An 18,664-nucleotide genomic window follows, 5' to 3' on the forward strand; every position below is an offset into this window, starting at 1 on the left:
GGTTCTACACCTTCAATTGAGTCCAGCTGTGTTTGATTATACTGATTGGACTTGATTAGGAAAGCCACACACCTGTCTATATAAGACCTTACAGCTCACAGTGCATGTCAGAGCAAATGAGAATCATGAGGTCAAAGGAACTGCCTGAACAGCTCAGAGACAAAATTGTGGCAAGGCACAGATCTGGCCAAGGTTACAAAAATATGTCTGCTGCCATTAAGGTTCATAAGAGCACAGTGGCCTCCATAATCCTTAAATGGAAGACGTTTTGGACGACCAGAACCCTTCCTAGAGCTGGCCGTCCGGCCAAACTGAGCTATCGGGGGAGAAGAGCCTTGGTGAGAGAGGTAAAGAAGAACCCAAAGATCACTGTGGCTGAGCTCCAGAGATGCAGTCGGGAGATGGGAGAAAGTTGTAGTAAGTCAACCATCAATGCAGCCATCCACCAGTCGGGGCTTTATGGCAGAGTGGCCCAACGGAAGCCTCTCCTCAGTGCAAGACACATGAAAGCCTGCATGGAGGACTCCAAGATGGTGATAAATAAGATTCTCTGGTCTGATGAGACCAAGATAGAACTTTTTGGCATTCTAAGCGGTATGTGTGGAGAAAACCAGGCACTGCTCATCACCTGTCCAATACAGTCTCAACAGTGAAGCATGGTGGTGGCAGCATCATGCTGTGGGGGTGTTTTTCAGCTGCAGGGACAGGACGACTGGTTGCAATCGAGGGAAAGATGAATGCGGCCAAGTACAGGGATATCCTGGACGAAAACCTTCTCCAGAGTGCTCTGGACCTCAGACTGGGCCGAAGGTTCACCTTCCAACAAGACAATGACCCTAAGCGCACCGCTAAAATAACGAAGGAGTGGCTTCACAACAACTCCGTGACTGTTCAGAGCCCTGACTTAAGCCCAATTGAGCATCTCTGGAGAGACCTGAAAATGGCTGTCCACCAACGTTTACCATCTAACCTGACAGAACTGGAGAGGATCTGCAAGGAGGAGTGGCAGAGGATACCCAAATCCAGATGTGAAAAACTTGTTGCATCTGTCCCAAAAAGACTCATGGCTGTATTAGATCAAAAGGGTGCTTCTACTAAATACTGAACAAAGGGTCTGAATTCTTAGGACCATGTTTTCTTTCAGTTTTTCTTTTTTAATAAATGTGCAAAAATGTCAACAATTCTGTGTTTTTCTGTCAATATGGGGTGCTGTGTGTACAATGAGGAAAAAATTGAACTTAAATGATTTTAGCAAATGGCTGCAATATAACAAAGAGTGAAAAATTTAAGGGGGTCTGAATACTTTCCTTACCCACTGTACATATATATATATATACACATTACTGTGCAAAAGCAATTATCTTATGGTTATTTATATCTTCAGCTTTAGTGTGTCAAAAATAAATATAAATGTTAGACTCCCAAACATTACTTTTGCAAATAGAAAAGATCAGAATGGAGAACATTGAGCCCTGCAACAAATGTCATGAATCTGAGTTTTGAAACAGTTCTTTGAACTAGACGGTTTAAATTGATTCTCACAAACATATAATTAAATCTGAGTTTTGAATCAGTTCTACCAGATCCTGATGGAAGATGAACGGCAGGGGAGAGGGACTTACCCTTCAACAGGACGGGACCAAAACTGGAGGTGAGGTGGATGGGGGTGAAAACAATGCATATTGTAAGAAGCTGGATTATGATTGGACGAGACGCCTGATTTAATGAATTGTGTATGCTACTATGAGCCTTCCTGGCAGAACTACCGCTACGCTTCCAAGTTTTGAATCAGTTCTTTAAAATAGATGGTTTAAACTGATTCACTCTTACAAATCGTTAAATCCGAGTTTTTAATCAGTTCTGTTAAATGGACGATTTGGACTGATTCAATTTTTTTATCAAACATACAAACTACATTGTCATGTTTGCTTCTTGAGTTTGCTTAATTTTAGATGGGATTACAACATCTTCGTCTTAATTCTCTAATATTTGCGTGGTGCAAGATGAGACATAATTGCAAAACTAGCCTAATGATGAGGTGTTTGGAAAACGAAAGGACCAAATAAAGAGCACGATAAAATAATCACAATATTCATACATTTTGCTAAATTTTAAATTCCATATACTCAATATATCGCCAAGCCCTACGTGCTTACAGTATAAACATGATTAGAGGTTTAGAGTGGGTTGTGCTCCCTTTTATTGCTTAGTCAGACAGCACCACATAGTACAATCAAACACTTCAAATACTAACCAAAGGTGTGCCTAAATAAATAAAATAAAAATCTCCTTTAATTAAAGTCTATAGGGAGAAAGAAAGGCATAGTGTACAAAGGGCATTTCACATTTCTACTGCCGCAGCAATCAGGTCTTCATGACTTGTAAGGCGGGAGAGGACTTGAAGAAAGGCAATGCAGTCTTGGCAGCAGGACTTCGCCTCTCTCTGCAGTGATCAGTGGCAGTTATTTGACTGAGGTGGTGGTAAGGGGATGTGTGTGGGTCAGATGACCGGGGACGGGGCATCAGGATCAGGGTCGTAATGATGGCTGGGTTGGGGGTGGTGGTTAGGGAGTATGTCCAATTCATCCACCTGAGGCCCAGGGTGCATGACCACGAGCTGGTCCTGAGGAATGTCTGCAGCGGCTGCGGCGAGGTTGGTGATGGACTTGCTTTTCACACACTGGAAGTCCACATGTCGGCTTTTACCTTCCTCTTTCTCCCAGGACATTCGAATGAAGGGTCTCTGGACATAGTTATAAATTACTTCAGGACGCCCACCAGGTCGCTTCTTTACCTTTTCTTTATAAGTGGGGTATCCTAAGTGCAAATATGAGCACAGTATTAAAAGTAATGTCTGCACAAGTAATTAATTGTGCATATAGTGATATAGAAAATTGTAATACATAATTGTAATATTATCATACCCTCCTGTGATTTACATTTACATTTTACATTTATGAATTTGGCAGACGCTTTTATCCAAAGCGACTTACAGTGCAATTATTACAGGGACAATCCCCCCGGAACAACCTGGAGTTAAGTGCCTTGCTCAAGGGCACAATGGTGGTGGCTGTGGGGTTCGAACCAATGACCTTCTGATCTTCTGGGATGCCTCGTCCAGATGCGTTGACATTACATTTTGGCTCCTCTATAGGCTATCCATAATTTAATCTATTTTAAACTGACTGATCTCCGTTGAAACGACTCTACTCTAGGTTGTCATTAAAGGGTTAAACCTTCGACGCACAGAGTCATGTGACAAAACAACATACCGCTGATTACAGCTGAGTTTGTCTTTGAAAGAACAAAACAACATCTGGTAAGAAACCTCATTACGTTTATACATAAAAACCTAGTCAAAAGAGCACCCAGCAGTCACACTCGGGTCAGAGGAGGATACATTAAAAACACACTTTATCATACATAGGTGGATTTTAGACACTCAAGTCTAAAATGTATGCATTTTGCATTAGATACAAAATATAAAACCAAATGCATTATGTAAACAAATTATGCTAGAGTTCTTCTCAAACTAACATTACTTTTCTAAGCCAATTTTGTCATTATTATTAACCAACTGGTCTCAATGTGATTTTTAGTGTGACTGTACCCTCCCAGGCAACCGGGCCAATTTGGTTGCTTAGGAGACCTGGCTGGAGTCACTCAGCACACCCTACATTCAAACTCGTGACTCCAGGGGTGGCAGATCTATTATTTTAAATCTATTTCTATTCATTGCGGTTTTATATTGTTATTTTATTACTGACTATTTATTACTGTTTACTATTCTTGAATAATTATTTAAGAACTTGAAACCATTCTTCCATAATTAACATATGGGTAGTGTTATTATTTGTTGTGGTATTAAACCTGGTATTGATAATTGTCAAATTTCACTACTGACTACTGAAATTTTGGTATTGTGATAATGTATATCCTTTATTGTACATTGTAGATCTTGCTGCAATAACATGATGAAAAAGTAATCTCATTCCACAGAACTATGAGCATCCCTGCTGTTAACGATGGCGATGGAGGCTTTTCTTTATTTGACTACCATACATAACATTATTTATCATATGCCAATAGCCTCCTCCCCCACACAGTGCAGATTACATTTCTGTCACAGAGAATTGAGTTGATTGCATAAGTACACTATTAGGTAGAAAAATATACAACATAAACTTTGACACGTTACTTGAGCATGTAAATTAAATGTCCTTTTTTCTCTACAGACAATTAACTTTTTTACTCGAACAAGTGAATTACCAATTTACTTGTCTGGAGGACAAGGACATGACACTGCTTAATGTCAAGCCCTGGCTCAAATGTATGCTCAAGTCGATTTTGTGTTTTGACCATTTATAAACTGCGTTAAACTTGGTCTTGCTTATACTTTGTGGTGTGACTTTTTTTGCTGTGTCTTCCCCATTCATATCTATACAACCAATGTTTTTATGCTTAAATTACTATATGGAGTGGAGGGGGGGGGCGGGGCCGGGCCGGGCTGGAATGTCGCACGCCCGGTCCCCAATCGGCCTGATGGGGCATGCGAGGGATAAAGGTGGCCGGTGACGACGGTTCGACAGAGAATGAATTACGGGCATGTCCGTCATGTGTGCGTTTATGTTTGTGCTATTTGTTTTGAGTTTAATTAAACATTATTTATACTGACAAGCCGGTTCTCACCTTCTCCTTGCCCATCTGAATCTCCTTACATACTACAAGAGCACAAAGTTCTTCATAGATCTAGCCTCTTCATTTTGCTCTCAAAGTGCACCAGATTGATGCATTTAACTTTAAACCATGCCCCTGGATCCCCAAGAGGGTCTGAGGTTCACCCACCACAGTCTCACAAATCCTGTGGGAAACACTGGCTGCTTTCTTTCTTTAAAATAAATTTGGTTTGATATTATATTTAATCAAATTACATCAATGTCTTTTTAAAATGGGGCATCAGTTTCCAAATACTTTTAGGGGCCATTGTGTGTAAACAAATCACACAAATAAGTAACTGAGTCAATAGGCTAATTCAATTCATGTTTATCTGAAAGCAGCTGAGTAAAAACCCATCTTTATCCACATCTGGTTATTCGATCTTTTACCTTCAATGCCTAATCGAATTTTCTTCAGTCCTCTCTCCTTCAGAACTGACTTGGCAACGTCTCGGTTTTCAATGTATTTGAAGAACCGGTATAGTTTTGTGCTGTATATAACTGCGTTACAGAAAGACAGAAAACAATTAGAGAGCCATCTTATGTGCAAAACACATTACCTGTTACCAGTAAAAACACATTTCCCACTAATACAGTTCCTGTAAACTTGCATGACTTGTATTGATTCCATATTTAATGGCTTAAATACAAAGCTTCATTCACATGGTAGGTAGTTGGTATAATAGCAAGTCTAAATATAGTTGTACAATTTCTGTAGAAAAGAACCCAAGCCACAAGTATCTATGATATTCTGATCCCTGCATATGGCTTGAGTCCTCCTTCAATGTAAGTCTATGGGATTCTTTCACCCATTTAAAGGAATATTACAGGTTCAATACAAGTTAAGGTCAATTTAAAGCATTTGTGGCATAATGTTGATTACCACAAAAATGTATTTCGACTCGTCCCTCCTTTTCTTAAAAAAATAAATATAGGTTACAGTGATGCACTTACAAAATACTCACCATTTCAAAACTATAGCCACAAGACAAAAAATATGCATGCTAACAAGGTTTTACTGTGATAAAATCACTTACTGACCTTTTCTGTTACAACTTTGTTGCCATGATGACGTTATGCCATAAACCCTAAAATCACTGTAAAAAAAAACACTCTCATCAACTTCTATTCCAAAACACAGTTCTCAAAAGGCAGGAGACTCCTCAACGCAGCTTAAAAAATCTTGTTAAAAAAAGCTTCAAAAGCTTGTAATAATGCTCTGTTTGCTCCATCTCTCTACTATTAGTCTTAGATCTTTCCACTAGATGGCAGCAAGAACAAAAAAATAAATAATACAATTGTCGATCAATTTCTATTGCAATGTACAGATCTGAAAAGCAGGGGGCACCCCAACATGGCATGTGACTCCTCCCATTGACATCAAACAATGATTTATTTACAATACTTTTTTCCTTGCTAAACTGTATTTTTGAGTTTGCATTTACGTCTGTTGTCAATAAATGTTTGTGGGTGTCTGTGTATATGTACTTATGTATGTGTGTGTGTGTATAATTTTGAGTATGACTGTTCTTATAATAACATTTAGACCTTTTCTACAATTTTATGGTGAGGCTTCTGAAAAAAGTCTGGATGTCAGTGGGCAGCGTTGGGGCTCCCCCTGCCTTTCAGATCTGTATATTGTAATTGAAGGATAGAAAACATATTTTTTTCTAGTGTTAGCTGGCACCTAGATAAACGATTGAAGACCAAAAGAAAAGAGATAGAGCAAACAGAGCCTGTATTACAAGCTTTTGAAATTGAACAACCCTTAAGTAAAATATTGGGACTTGATCAAGGAGGTGTTAAACAACTTAACAGTTCAAATAATACAGAAGAATAAATGTGAGTGCTTTTATAAATTCATAAGCTTCACATTTCTGTAACCTTGATTTTTACTTTTTTTTAGAGAGAGAAAAGGAGGGACTAGTTGAAACGATAATTTATGGTAATTAACATTTTGCCACAAATGCAGTCGATTGACCTAAAATTGTACTGAACCCAGAAAATTCCTTTAAATCACCCCAAGATTGTAAGTCCTATTGCTTAATAAGAAATGGCACACCTCTTATGAAGCAGCATGATTTAAGGAATACAATTATTGCCCTAGCAAGCACCACCAATTACCACAAAAGATCAATTCTCGTTAAGTCCCCTGAGAAATTACCCATAACACTATTGTTGACATATATGTAATAGAATGTAATTGAGATGCAGGTGCAACAGTGGATATGGACTGACTTTGTGAGTATTCCTCTCCCATCTGCGGTGGATATTCTTCATCCCAATCCACCACATCATCGTCGGTCAGCACCACCACATGACACTCCCTCTCTCCGCTCTGAGCGCTCGCCACCATCAAAGGCAGGACCATCTCCTCCAGATAAAACTCAAACTGCCGCCGGGCGCCATCGTTAGACAGCTCGTGCATGAGTGCACCTGCAGTCGACATGTTCCAGTGTTATTCAAACAGGCTCATTAGGATTCATTCACCACTGACTCATAGATGAATGATTCAAATAAATAATGACAGAAATGTCACTTTTTGGGTTAACTATCTCTTTAAATTCACTTTAAACAGTCATCTTTGAAATAGCATGCACAATCATGATAAAGAGGCCACATTGATAGCGTCCAGTGACCCGTATCTGGCTATTGCATTGAATACACCACTGACCTACTTCTGAGTTCTTCACTTTCACTAGCTCTCTCTCACATCTACCGTCCTCATTCACCCAAAACACTCAGACCATCAACCACTTCACCCGTTGCCGTGGCGATCAGGGTGTTTTCCAGCACAAAAAGCTAAATCCTTGCAGTGCATTTGACATGTTAATCAATACTCACTGAGGTCTCTGCACTTGATGGTGCTGTAGTCAAAGGCAATGCAAAGGTAGTCACATGCCTCTCTCAGCTCCGGGATGAAGATCCCATCAGGGCAGCGGATTATCCCTGATTTGTAATAATCCTGCAGTTTAAAAGGGAAAGACGCAAAGGAAAAAACAAACAGGCAGCCATTACTGAAGCAGAACTTATTCTAAACAGAAGCAAATGGCTCTGATGCCAAATAAACACACATACACACACACTCACTTCCCCCTGCTTTTTCTTCTCCTCACATGCACTGATCCATTTAAAGCCAGCCAAACATCGAACGAGCTCCGCTATATGCACAGCATCAAGAGACCGATCAAATAGCTTCAATTCAAAAAAACAAAACAAAAAAGAAAATAAAAGGTTCAAAATGGCTGTTATTTCTGTAGTGCTCTCTAATGTGTGCCTTCCTGATTTTTCCACAGAGCAGAGCCTTATGTGGTAGAAGCTTAACCCTTTCAATACCACAGAGCGTCTAATAATAAAAGCCTGAGGCTTCAAATCCAAATTGTGGCCCAAATTATCTACGGAAGAGTCTTTTTGTGCTGGCTTGTATAAACTGCAGCTCCAAAAGTACAAACCTATGTAAAAACACTTTGAAAATATAACCAGGAAAAATTAGCAAGCTTGTAACAGACATAAATTAAGACTATAAAAAAAGCTGTAAAGACATTTTGAGTAACACAACACAAATTGTAGCATGTTTCTTAAATTCTGTAAAACACCATTAAAAACTGTAAAGGGCTTTATATAATAGAGATCACTGCAAAATTATCAGTTTCTCTGGATTTAATATTTATAGGTATGTGATTGAGTAAAATGATTATTTTTGTAATCTTGATCCGGTGGTCCTCCATCCACACCTTGATTTTGTTCACCACCTCTTTGTGTAGGACGCATGAATCAAGCCACGTACAAGGTTATCCCAGAAGAAAACTTGCTTCCTTCTGCTCTGACAGTGTTCCCCAACTCTGAGGATTGGTTTTTCCAGTAGGGCAACGCTCCATGTCACACAGCCAAGTCAATCAATGTGTGAATTGATTACCACCGGATCAAGACCCTGTCATGGCCAGCCCAATCTCCAGACCTGAACCCCTTTGATAACCTCTGGTATGTGATCAAGAGGAAGATGGATGGCCACAAGCCATTAAACAAAGCTGAGCTGCTTCAATTGTTGCACCAGGAGTGGCATAATGTCACCCAACAGCAACAGAAAAGACTGGTGGAAGCATGCAAAGACACATGATAGCTGTGATTGAAAATCAGGGTTATTCCACCAAATATTGATATTATCTTCCCAAGTTAAAACATTAGTATTGTGTTGTTTAAAAATGAATATTAACTTGTTTTCTTTGCATTTTTCAAGGTCTGAAAACACTGCATCTTTTTTGTTATTTTGACCAGTTGTCATTTTCTGCAAATAAATGCTCTAAATTACAATATTTTAATTAGAATTTGGGAGAAATGTTGTCAGTACTCTACAGAATAAAACAAAAATGTTCATCTTACTCAAACACATACCAATAAATATTAAAGTATTTCCAGAGCTGTTTGTATAATAACTGTGTAATGTTAATGATTGAAATGAAAAGCCAAATGAATTGCACAAAAAAGTGGACAGTTACTGAGGTAGAGTAGTCTGTATTTTAATTTTTTAATTTAAGAAAACAAGTTAATGTTGAGATTATGGTAGTTTTAATTATTGTCATAATATCATTATCATAATAACTATAATTCTGGATTACATCACATGTTTGTTCTGTCAGTGCACTATGCAACATACAATGCAACATCTAAAAATTTCAAGAAAATATCCTGGAACTATTTTGCTCAATTCAAAAAATCAAAAGAAACTAATACAAAATTAATTTCTGCATATAGAAAATCAAGTCTATTTTTTATGGCCATTAAAGCTAGAGTGTGCAATCTTTTCCAGAATTTTTTTTGTTATACTAAAAAGTTGAAAAGTTGAAAGTCTCTTCACATCCTGATATCAATCAATAATTTAAGTGGTCATATATATATATATATATATATATATATATATACACACACACAATTTTATAAAAAATAACGCTTTAAAAAAATTAACACAATTATTAGCAATGTTATAAGGAAGATTCCTGAGAAATGCAAGCTTGTAGTACCACCAGTTTACACCAGATGGCAGTAAGTGGAACTTTAGCTGTATGGGCAACGCGCAGTTTATACAGTGAACAAAACAACCATCACCTTGTATTCTAAAGAGTGAGCACGAGAATTACGTTTGTTATTATTGTAATGTCTAACCTGTAATGAGACATGAGGTAATCTGAAACCATTGCAATCGATTCCACCAACACGTCTCTCCTCCTGGCGCTTAGACTCTGCTCTGTGTGTGTGTTAGACATGTGATAGTGGCGTGGCTTTGGAGACACCTCTGAAGCGAGGGCGGGCTCTATGCTTTCAAAGCTAGCTTGCTAACTGCTAGCCTCTCTAGATTACACATCCTAGCTTTAAGATTTTTACATTGAGACATTTTTTCATGACACATAATGTACCCCCTAAATTGCTGCAATGCGAAAAAAGATGGTCATTATGACATTCACACTACTGCAATGTGAATTATACATTTATTTATATATTTAAATGTTTTTATACATCATAGTAGAGCTCCCTTTACAGCTTTTCAATTTCGACAATTTCATTTTAAAAACCCACTGTAAAAGAATGTAATATGTGTTACGCTAATGACAATCATCACCAAAAACAATGGCCATAGTAAAAATAAAACATCCAGGCACAGTACTATAATAGGACCTGAGGGTAAAATGTGTCCTAAAAATAATGTCACAATGCAAAAAAAAATCTAAAATGTCAGCTTTATTTTGTTTAGGCTAAATATAATTTCATGTTTATTAATTTGAAGTTGAATATCCCCAGGAAATTTTCTTATAGGTTTTGTGAGAATCACCAAAATAAATTCCCTGACAGGTATTTCATGTCACAGGCACAGCTGTTAAATATTTTGTGTACTTTAGAATGGCAGGAAGATTGGATAGACCAATCAGCATCCAGGACCAGAACTATCCATTTTTTAAATAGATTAAAAGTCAATCTAAAGGTTAGTGCTGTAATCAAGCCAAAAATTACTTTGGTGGGGGGGGGGTTCTGGCACTGACTATGAAGATAAAAAAAGAAAACAAAGAATGAAGACAGTGGGGAAAGTATTGTGCAGAGTTGACATTTTTACATGAGGTAGATCTGCATAAAGATGGAATAAAAAGCACAGTTTTGAGCTGAAGTCATGCAGCTTTTGATACTGCAGTGCAGACTAATCCACCACTTAATCAATATGTGGTCAACTAAGTCAAATAAACCTCAGTAAAGCTTTTAAAGCAAAGTGCACTCACCAAAATGGCTCTAAACACAGTGGAGCTGATTCCCTCTGCAACCTCATACTCGCCCATTTCATTAGGACGTGTGAAGTTGTGTTCCCTTCCAGATCCGAACATCCTTAAAAACAAAACACACCAGTCACGTATTACAAAATCAACAGTCAACACAATAAGTCAAACATATAGGTGATGTGTCATTTTTTCTATGTTAAAATTAGGGCTGCCGATCCATTTAAATTTGTAATCGTATTCATTATATGATGTGCTGATAATTAAATCAAATTAATCGTAATTTATTACATGTTGCAGGAAAATCACCCCAACTAAAAATATTTTAATAAATAATGATAATTATATTTAAATACTTTTTAATATATACAAATTATAATTCAGATAATTAAAATGCATTCACATTATTGTGGCAGACAAGTAAACCATTGATTAGGCATGCTTTGACAAGCTTTGCAGAACTTCCCAAAAGGAATGAATGGGAGAGTGCCACAAACAGTGTGGCTTTTGGCTAAATATTCTCATAAATGTAAGTGATAATATTTTTAAGTAGTCTGGAATGAAAAGTGACATTTTATAGCATATTAATCTGATGTTTTTTGTCAAAGAAATTGTTAAATTACAAAAGTAAGTTAACTGAAACTGTGGAGACCATGAATCAGAATTGAGGTAAACTATTATCACATCAATTGAAAAGAGAAAAACATCATTTAATAGTGATTACACACCTTTAATTTACCTTGGAGCAAAAGTAGGTGTCCTTGCTGATGTTATACATGTTCATTTGGAAATGAGGGCTCACACAGTTTAATCTATAGCATGTTCTTGTCAAGATTTATTTAAAGAATTGAAAAAAGAAAAAACACTGTGTATCCTCTCCAGGTACCTTGTGTCACTTTGAAAAGTGACCCTGCAACAATTTATTTTTTTTTATAATTTATTTAAAATTCTGTTTAAAACTTCACAAACACTTATTATTCCAATAGACTATCATTGGGAAAAAGCAAACACTTGTCAGAGAAAATGTCAGAAACGGTTTTAAGATCAGGCTTAGTGAAGGGTCCATGAACTCGTCAATCTGTACGGAGGTAGGATGGAGAGAATCTCACTTTGGTTGCCAAATGGTCTAGCTACACAGAACTTAAACATAGTTTGAAACTTAGAAAAACACATCTTGAGAATCCTGCATTCAGAGATGCTTGACGGAGCAGATGTGTTTGAACGGAAGAACATGTCCTCATCTTGTGCAGTCTGCCGACAGTCAATATGGTTTTTTGTCAGTACATCTGCACATTGTCAGTTCCGGTGGAGTTGCACTTACTGGCCCCTGGTGACTAAGACTCATAAAAATATGAAGGTGAACTTTCCTTTTTATGGTCTGGGAGCATGATTAATTGAGTAAATTTTTTTATGTGTTACTTGTTTATACAATTAATCGCACTAAATAAAAGCGTTAAATCAACAGCCCTAGTTATAATACTTATTCCTATCCCAGCTTAATATGCAGAGACAACCAAGAAAGCCGTAAGTTGATTTCCCCCAAAAATGTAATACTGCGTTCCCCCAAACATTGCTCTGTTTTTTAAGATTCAGAACTAAGCTTTATCCTACCTGCCAAGCATGGTGTTGGGTTGGGCAGTGAAGATAGATGGGTCGACCACAAAACGTGTGTTATCCACAATCAGAGTAACTCTTTCGGTAGTCCTCAAACTACGAGGGCTCTCCTTTTCACACACATAGATCATGTCAGATGAGATATAGGTTTTACCATGGGGGTCACCATAGAACAAGCTGGAGGTGCATGCTTTCTGTTGTCTGGGACTCGTGGAGCGTGATGAGCAACCAGAATCCCGTTCACGATCTATGGTATGGACAGGGGAGTTAAATATCAGTAACATCATAAAGTAAACATGCTGATTGCAGACTTGTGCATCTATATGCTACAGAAGCAAATATGTTAGAGGAGGAAAAAGTTAATTCATCAATACTCATCAATACAATTATTTTATGTACGATTCTAAATCAATCAACAACAGCAAAAAATCATAATTTTAAATTACCTATTAATAATTCTGTTTATGCAAAAAGATATTAGCATTTTGTGTCATTTAAAGGGAAAAAATGGATTTACACAAATTTCACATTTGCAGAAGACTGTATGCTCCAAAATCACAACAACTAAGTTTAACGTTACTTATTTTAGTACATTTTTATGTACATTCTTCACACAGAATTTGGGTGTAGCAGCGTATATCTTTGGCAAGTTAAGGTGGCTTGCACATGCTATGTACCTACACTGTTATTGAACAGAGATCACGAATTGTTTAGGGGGGCCTGGGTAGCTCAGCGAGTAAAGACGCCAGTTCGAATCCAGGGCATGCTGAGTGACTCCAGCCAGGTCTCCTAAGCAACCAAATTGGGCCGGTTGATAGGGAGGGTAGAGTCACATAGGGTAACCTCCTCGTGGTCACTATAATGTGGTACGCTCTCGGTGGGGCACATGGCAAGTTGGGCGTGGATGCTGCGGAAAATAGCATGAAGTTTCCACACACACTATGTCTCCGCGGTAACGCGCTCAACAAGCCACATGATAAGATGCACAGATTGATGGTCTCAGACAGGAAGGCAACTGAGATTCGTCCTCCGCCACCCGGATTGAGGCGAGTCACTACACCACCACGAGGACTTAGAGCATTACTTAAAGCATAGAATTGGGCATTCCAAATTGGGGAGAATTTTTTTGGTACCAAATTGTGGCTCCCTAAATAAACATTGAATCAAATCATAAGGTGTCTACAGATTCCCACCCTATCAATTTGTGCAACCAAGTCATACATCTTAGTAACAGCTAGTGTGAAGTTGCAGTTAAATTAAATAAATAAAACTTAAATCAAAATATATATTTTAAATTAACTGGTTCCTGAATTCATCATAACCCAAAACCCACCACTGAGATTCTGGCGTATGGGCGAAGTGACGTTCCTGATGCAAGGGGTCAGCTGTCCTTCACCCCTCTCATGTGAAGAGTCCCTGGAGCGATCTCCAGACCGTCGTCGCTCCCTGGTGTGATCCAGGTTTCCTCCTCCACTGGCTCCATGCAGATTCATTTTCACCAACTCTTCCTCCTGCTGAGCTCTACGTGGCTGACCACTGTCAGTAAGATAGAAAACAGTCAGATACACATGTGAGCAGCTGCCTAGTCTGAGTGAATCTGCACAAGGTGAGGAACTCGGTGAGTGCATGCAATAAACTTGGATGAAATTGGGGATCTAAAAGAGAAAGTGCAGTGACAGTAAATCACAATTTCTTGTTTTTCACTGAAAACCTGCACCACGAAACAAGGACAACAGGGCAGGCTCGCTTTCACGGTGGCCTAATCTGTCTGCGTTATTGACCCATGTAATCATAAGATGATGCATTCCCATTTGTCTCAATTTTATTTACCTCATGAGGTTTGCTTGTATGAAAAAGTGAGTGAGTTTCAATTTTAACAAGGCTAAATTCTTTTAGGCAACAGTCTTTATTAAATATGTAATACTTCTTCAAAACATTAAAAGTCTGAGTCCACTTGTGAAAATGCTTCTTTCTGCATTATTATAATTTAATGCAGTATTTTATATTACAAATTAAAATATTAGCTTAGCAGTTTGAGTGAAAAGATGAATTCGAGAATTTCTTAGTATTTGGAAGGCCCTTCTTTTTGCTTTAATGACAGCATGAACTTAAGCTGGCATTCCAAATAGTCAGTGAAGAGTGTGAACTCAATTGGATATTTTGCATTTATACAATTCGTATATAAATCCTTCATGTGCACTGAATTGATTTCGGAACTCAAGTCTTAAAGGGATAGTTCACCCAAAAATAAAAATTCTCTCATAATTTACCCACCCTCATGCCACCCCAGATGGGTATGACTTTCTTTTTTCGGCTAAACACAAATGAAGATTTTTTAGATTACATTCTCAGCTCTGTAGGTCCATACAATGCAAGTGATTGGTGGCCAGAACTTTTAAGGTTCGAAAAGCACATAAAAAGCAGAATAAAAGTAATCTATAAAACTATAAATTCTCCTCCCTGCCCAGTAGGTGGCGATATGCACAAAGAATGCAAATCGCAAAAAACATAAGAGTGTGAAAGCGGAGATTTATAGTTAAAAAGAACTTAAATATTGAACTGTTTCTAACCCACACCTATCATGTCATTTCTGAAGATATGGATTAAACCACTGTCATATGGATTACTTTTATGCTGCCTTTGTGCTTTTAGGACCTTCAAAGTTCTGGCCATTATTCCCTTGCATTGTATGCATTGTACAAGATTGACAATCACAGCTCCAGACAATCCAAGCAAAGACCAGGTGCTGATAATATTTTCTGGCAATAATAATAATAATTCACCAGTGGGGCAGAAACAGTATCATTATAAAGCAAATGCCCTTGAATCAAGGAGACTGGAGATCAGCACATACTAAAGCAGTTACAAATTGCCTTTTACTTCCCCTGCACAACAAAATAAAGAGAGAAGGGTCAATCAAGCATGCAGAATATTCTGTTTGAATAAATGATGAATAGGCTGGAAATAGGGCTTGTTTTACCTGAGTTAAAGTGCTGCCCAATCTGGACTCGTCAATTTATTTTGGCGCTCATGATTGCACCAGCCACGAGCTATGTGACCCCATTTACCAACCAGAGCGTGACCAAAGCCCACAGCAACAACACACACAACATCAGCAACAAATTTGATAAGTTCAATAAGTGCTGCATCTGTTTTGCTCAAATTTGGGTGATTCTCACGAAATCCAGATTTAGAAGGTGTCCAGCATCAGAATTTTTAAAATGCCCTTAAAGCCAATTTTCTTTTTGCACATATAAGATTAAGGTCTGAACTTACTAAACCATTATTTTTACAAGATTTAAAAAAATATTTCCTATATAATTATTTACATTTTTAGATGAAGTCCATAAAAAAGTATCATCACCGCAACATGACATTACATTAAATACATGGTTAAAAATTTGTATTTTTGGCTAATGTTAAAGTAGACTCTTATTACTCATGCTCAAAGCTATGTAAAACTCTGGAGAGATTACTTTTTCATATTTATTATTTTTTGTAATTTCCTTATTTTCTCTCATTACCGAAACATACGTGATGATTTACAATTTCTTTTATTTAATTGTTTTACTAAAAGATAACATGTACATTTGTTATGTAGCAGACCTTAAATAAGTAGTGTTGTGTAATATGTATATACATTTTAAAACAAAATATGATTATCTAATTATTACTTAATTTGTAAAATAGATACATGTTGCGGTAATGAAACTGCCATTTCGGTAATGAGGATCAATGTTTCTCAAATGAGATTTAGCTCACACATCAACTGTTGACAAAGGGGTTTGATGCCTAACCCTATTTTACATATTTAAAACGCATACAATTTTTTTAATAATATTTATTTCATGAACAGAGTTTCATTTTCTCATTTATCGTAATCATCACAGTACCATGCCTTGTGTTAACAAGTGTTGTGTATATAAGTTACAATGTTATGCTCATAAAGAATCATGTCATGTAGCCTACACTGTAGTACTAACAAATATACAACCATTAGTATAAATATTATCATTCTAGTATAACATATAATCATGTGTTCATGAGAACTTTTTCAATGTAACATATTATCATGTGGTCCTGAGAAACATTTAAATGTAACAGCATCATGTGCTCTTGTAAAAAGATTTTAGTTTGGCTAAAACACTTTGGTCCTGACATTCAACCACACAACCTTTTTCTGAGAATAATTTCATGTGAAGAACTTGAATAGCAGCAACTCTATTTATGAGTTGGTCAAACAACTAAAACAAACAACTGGAACGACTGCTTTGTACTAGAGATGCACCGATCGACCGGCCAGGGACCGGAATTAGCCGATTTTCCGCATGCTCTGCCCGGACCGGTAACCGGCCGGTCAGCCTCACGTCTTACCGATTCCAAGCCGGTCCGTTTTGTTGCCAGTGGCGCACGCAATGACATCACAGCCGCGTGTAACATGTCATTGGCGTGGGAGATCTTCACTGTGTGAGTGAAGTATATATAAAGTTCGAAATGTGTAATAATTGTAAGGCCAAAGTAAACCGAGGGGGAACCACCACAATAACTTTCGGAACAACAAACCTAATTAGACACTTATAACACCATCACCCAGCTGAAAATGCCCATTTTAAAAAAGAAGCTAAATAGTGAAAGCGGCTAAAGCTAGCCAGAGCTCAGAGCCAGCCACAAGTCAGCAGCCTCTCCTATCATTCCTTGGAATGAGCAGCGAAAAGACCAAAGCAATTACAAGGAAAATTATGCAATTCATGGCCCTGGATGACCAGCTGTTCTCCATAGTTGAGGACAAAGGGTTCAGAAATCTGATAAATTTCCTCAATACAGAGTATGAGGTACTTTCCGACGTCGCTTTGCCCGAGTTGTTTAATCTCGTGTCATGTCCCACACGCTGCCTGTTATCTGTCAACATTTGGGTACACAAATCCGGGAGAGGGGAAGGGGGGGTGCTGGATGGCAGAGGCAGGCTAAATACATACAAATTGTGCCGTTGTGATTTAACGTAATTTTTCCCACCGTGTCCGATATTAAAATCAGTGCGACACACATTACAAAAGGCGTGGGCATTGTCGATATGGCTTCGGGATATGAAATTAAATTCTTCCATCCAGCTGTTGTTAAATTTACATGTATATTTAGTTTTTTCACCGGAGCACCAGCTGATTCTTCTCCTCCCATCTACCAGTGATGCTTGATTTAACATCCCGCGTCTACTGCCTGCGCAGATATCAACAGCGCAAATGGGTTGTAGGTTGCCAGATTGAGGACACAAAAGATTTGTAATTTGTATGATGTTTCGATTGTGTGAGTAGGATGCGTTTCATTCAAGATCTGGCAACTGGACCACCTTGGAATAATATATTGATGTGATTATTCATATAACGTGGTTTGGGCCATACAAATTACGGGAGTTTTTTTGGGAGAAATAACAAAACGGGAGACTCTCGGGAAAAACGGGAGTGTTGACAGGTATGCAAGCCATTCCTGAAGCAGTGCTCAGTTTTACAACTGATATTTGGACATCTAACGTAAGTTGAGCGTATTGGACACTTCAGTTTTTCAGATCTTTGGAATTGTTTTGTTAGACGAGTAATAAAGAGAAAAATGTCCATTTATAAAAATAGTGGAAAATGACATCTGTTATATAAAGCAACTCATTTGCAGTTAATTGTTATTTCTACCTCTTTCCAGTCACAGAGCACTTTATTTTGAGAGTTGTTTAAGTGAGAGAAGATCCTGTAACTTAGTGCAGTTTGGGGGCAATTGTAATGTTTAATAATTTATTTTATTATGAAAATAAAATTTAGCATGAAGCAAGGTAGATTTTGTTTGTATATGTGGTGACTAATAGTTCTTAGAAAGAAAATCGGAAAAAATCGGTATCGGCAGGTCACACTTGCAAAAAATCGGAAATCGAAATCAGCCAAGAAAATTGCAATCGGTGCATCTCTACTTTGTACCAATCACGTTTTCCCCCAACTGTAACTCATTCATGAGCGTTTTTTATGTTTTGCCCATATGTCAGGTAAAATGCAGAAATGTCTAGCAGAGGAGGTGACATTTCTGCAAGGTTTACGCAAT

At 37.8% G+C, this 18,664-nt stretch overlaps 1 protein-coding gene across 3 annotated transcripts in view; it reads right to left on the reverse strand.

Annotated features, from left to right (window-relative positions):
- Positions 1-1,339: 1,339 nt before the first annotated feature.
- LOC127638624 (BTB/POZ domain-containing protein 10-like) overlaps positions 1,340-18,664 on the reverse strand; it is a 30,031-nt gene continuing 12,706 nt past the window's right edge. The window contains exons 2-8 of one of the 3 annotated variants that reach the window (XM_052120228.1): positions 13,920-14,122; positions 12,584-12,833; positions 10,979-11,081; positions 7,560-7,680; positions 6,954-7,151; positions 5,106-5,216; positions 1,340-2,817 (exon numbers count right to left, since the gene is read on the reverse strand). In XM_052120228.1, coding sequence (XP_051976188.1) covers positions 2,501-2,817; positions 5,106-5,216; positions 6,954-7,151; positions 7,560-7,680; positions 10,979-11,081; positions 12,584-12,833; positions 13,920-14,122 — 1,303 coding nt within the window. In that variant the 3' untranslated portion in view covers positions 1,340-2,500. The remainder of the gene's footprint in view (positions 2,818-5,105; positions 5,217-6,953; positions 7,152-7,559; positions 7,681-10,978; positions 11,082-12,583; positions 12,834-13,919; positions 14,123-18,664) is intronic. The other 2 variants (XM_052120230.1, XM_052120229.1) reach the window with 2 other exon arrangements.

Source organism: Xyrauchen texanus, chromosome 46 (assembly GCF_025860055.1).
Source record: "Xyrauchen texanus isolate HMW12.3.18 chromosome 46, RBS_HiC_50CHRs, whole genome shotgun sequence".
NCBI lineage: Eukaryota > Metazoa > Chordata > Actinopteri > Cypriniformes > Catostomidae > Xyrauchen > Xyrauchen texanus.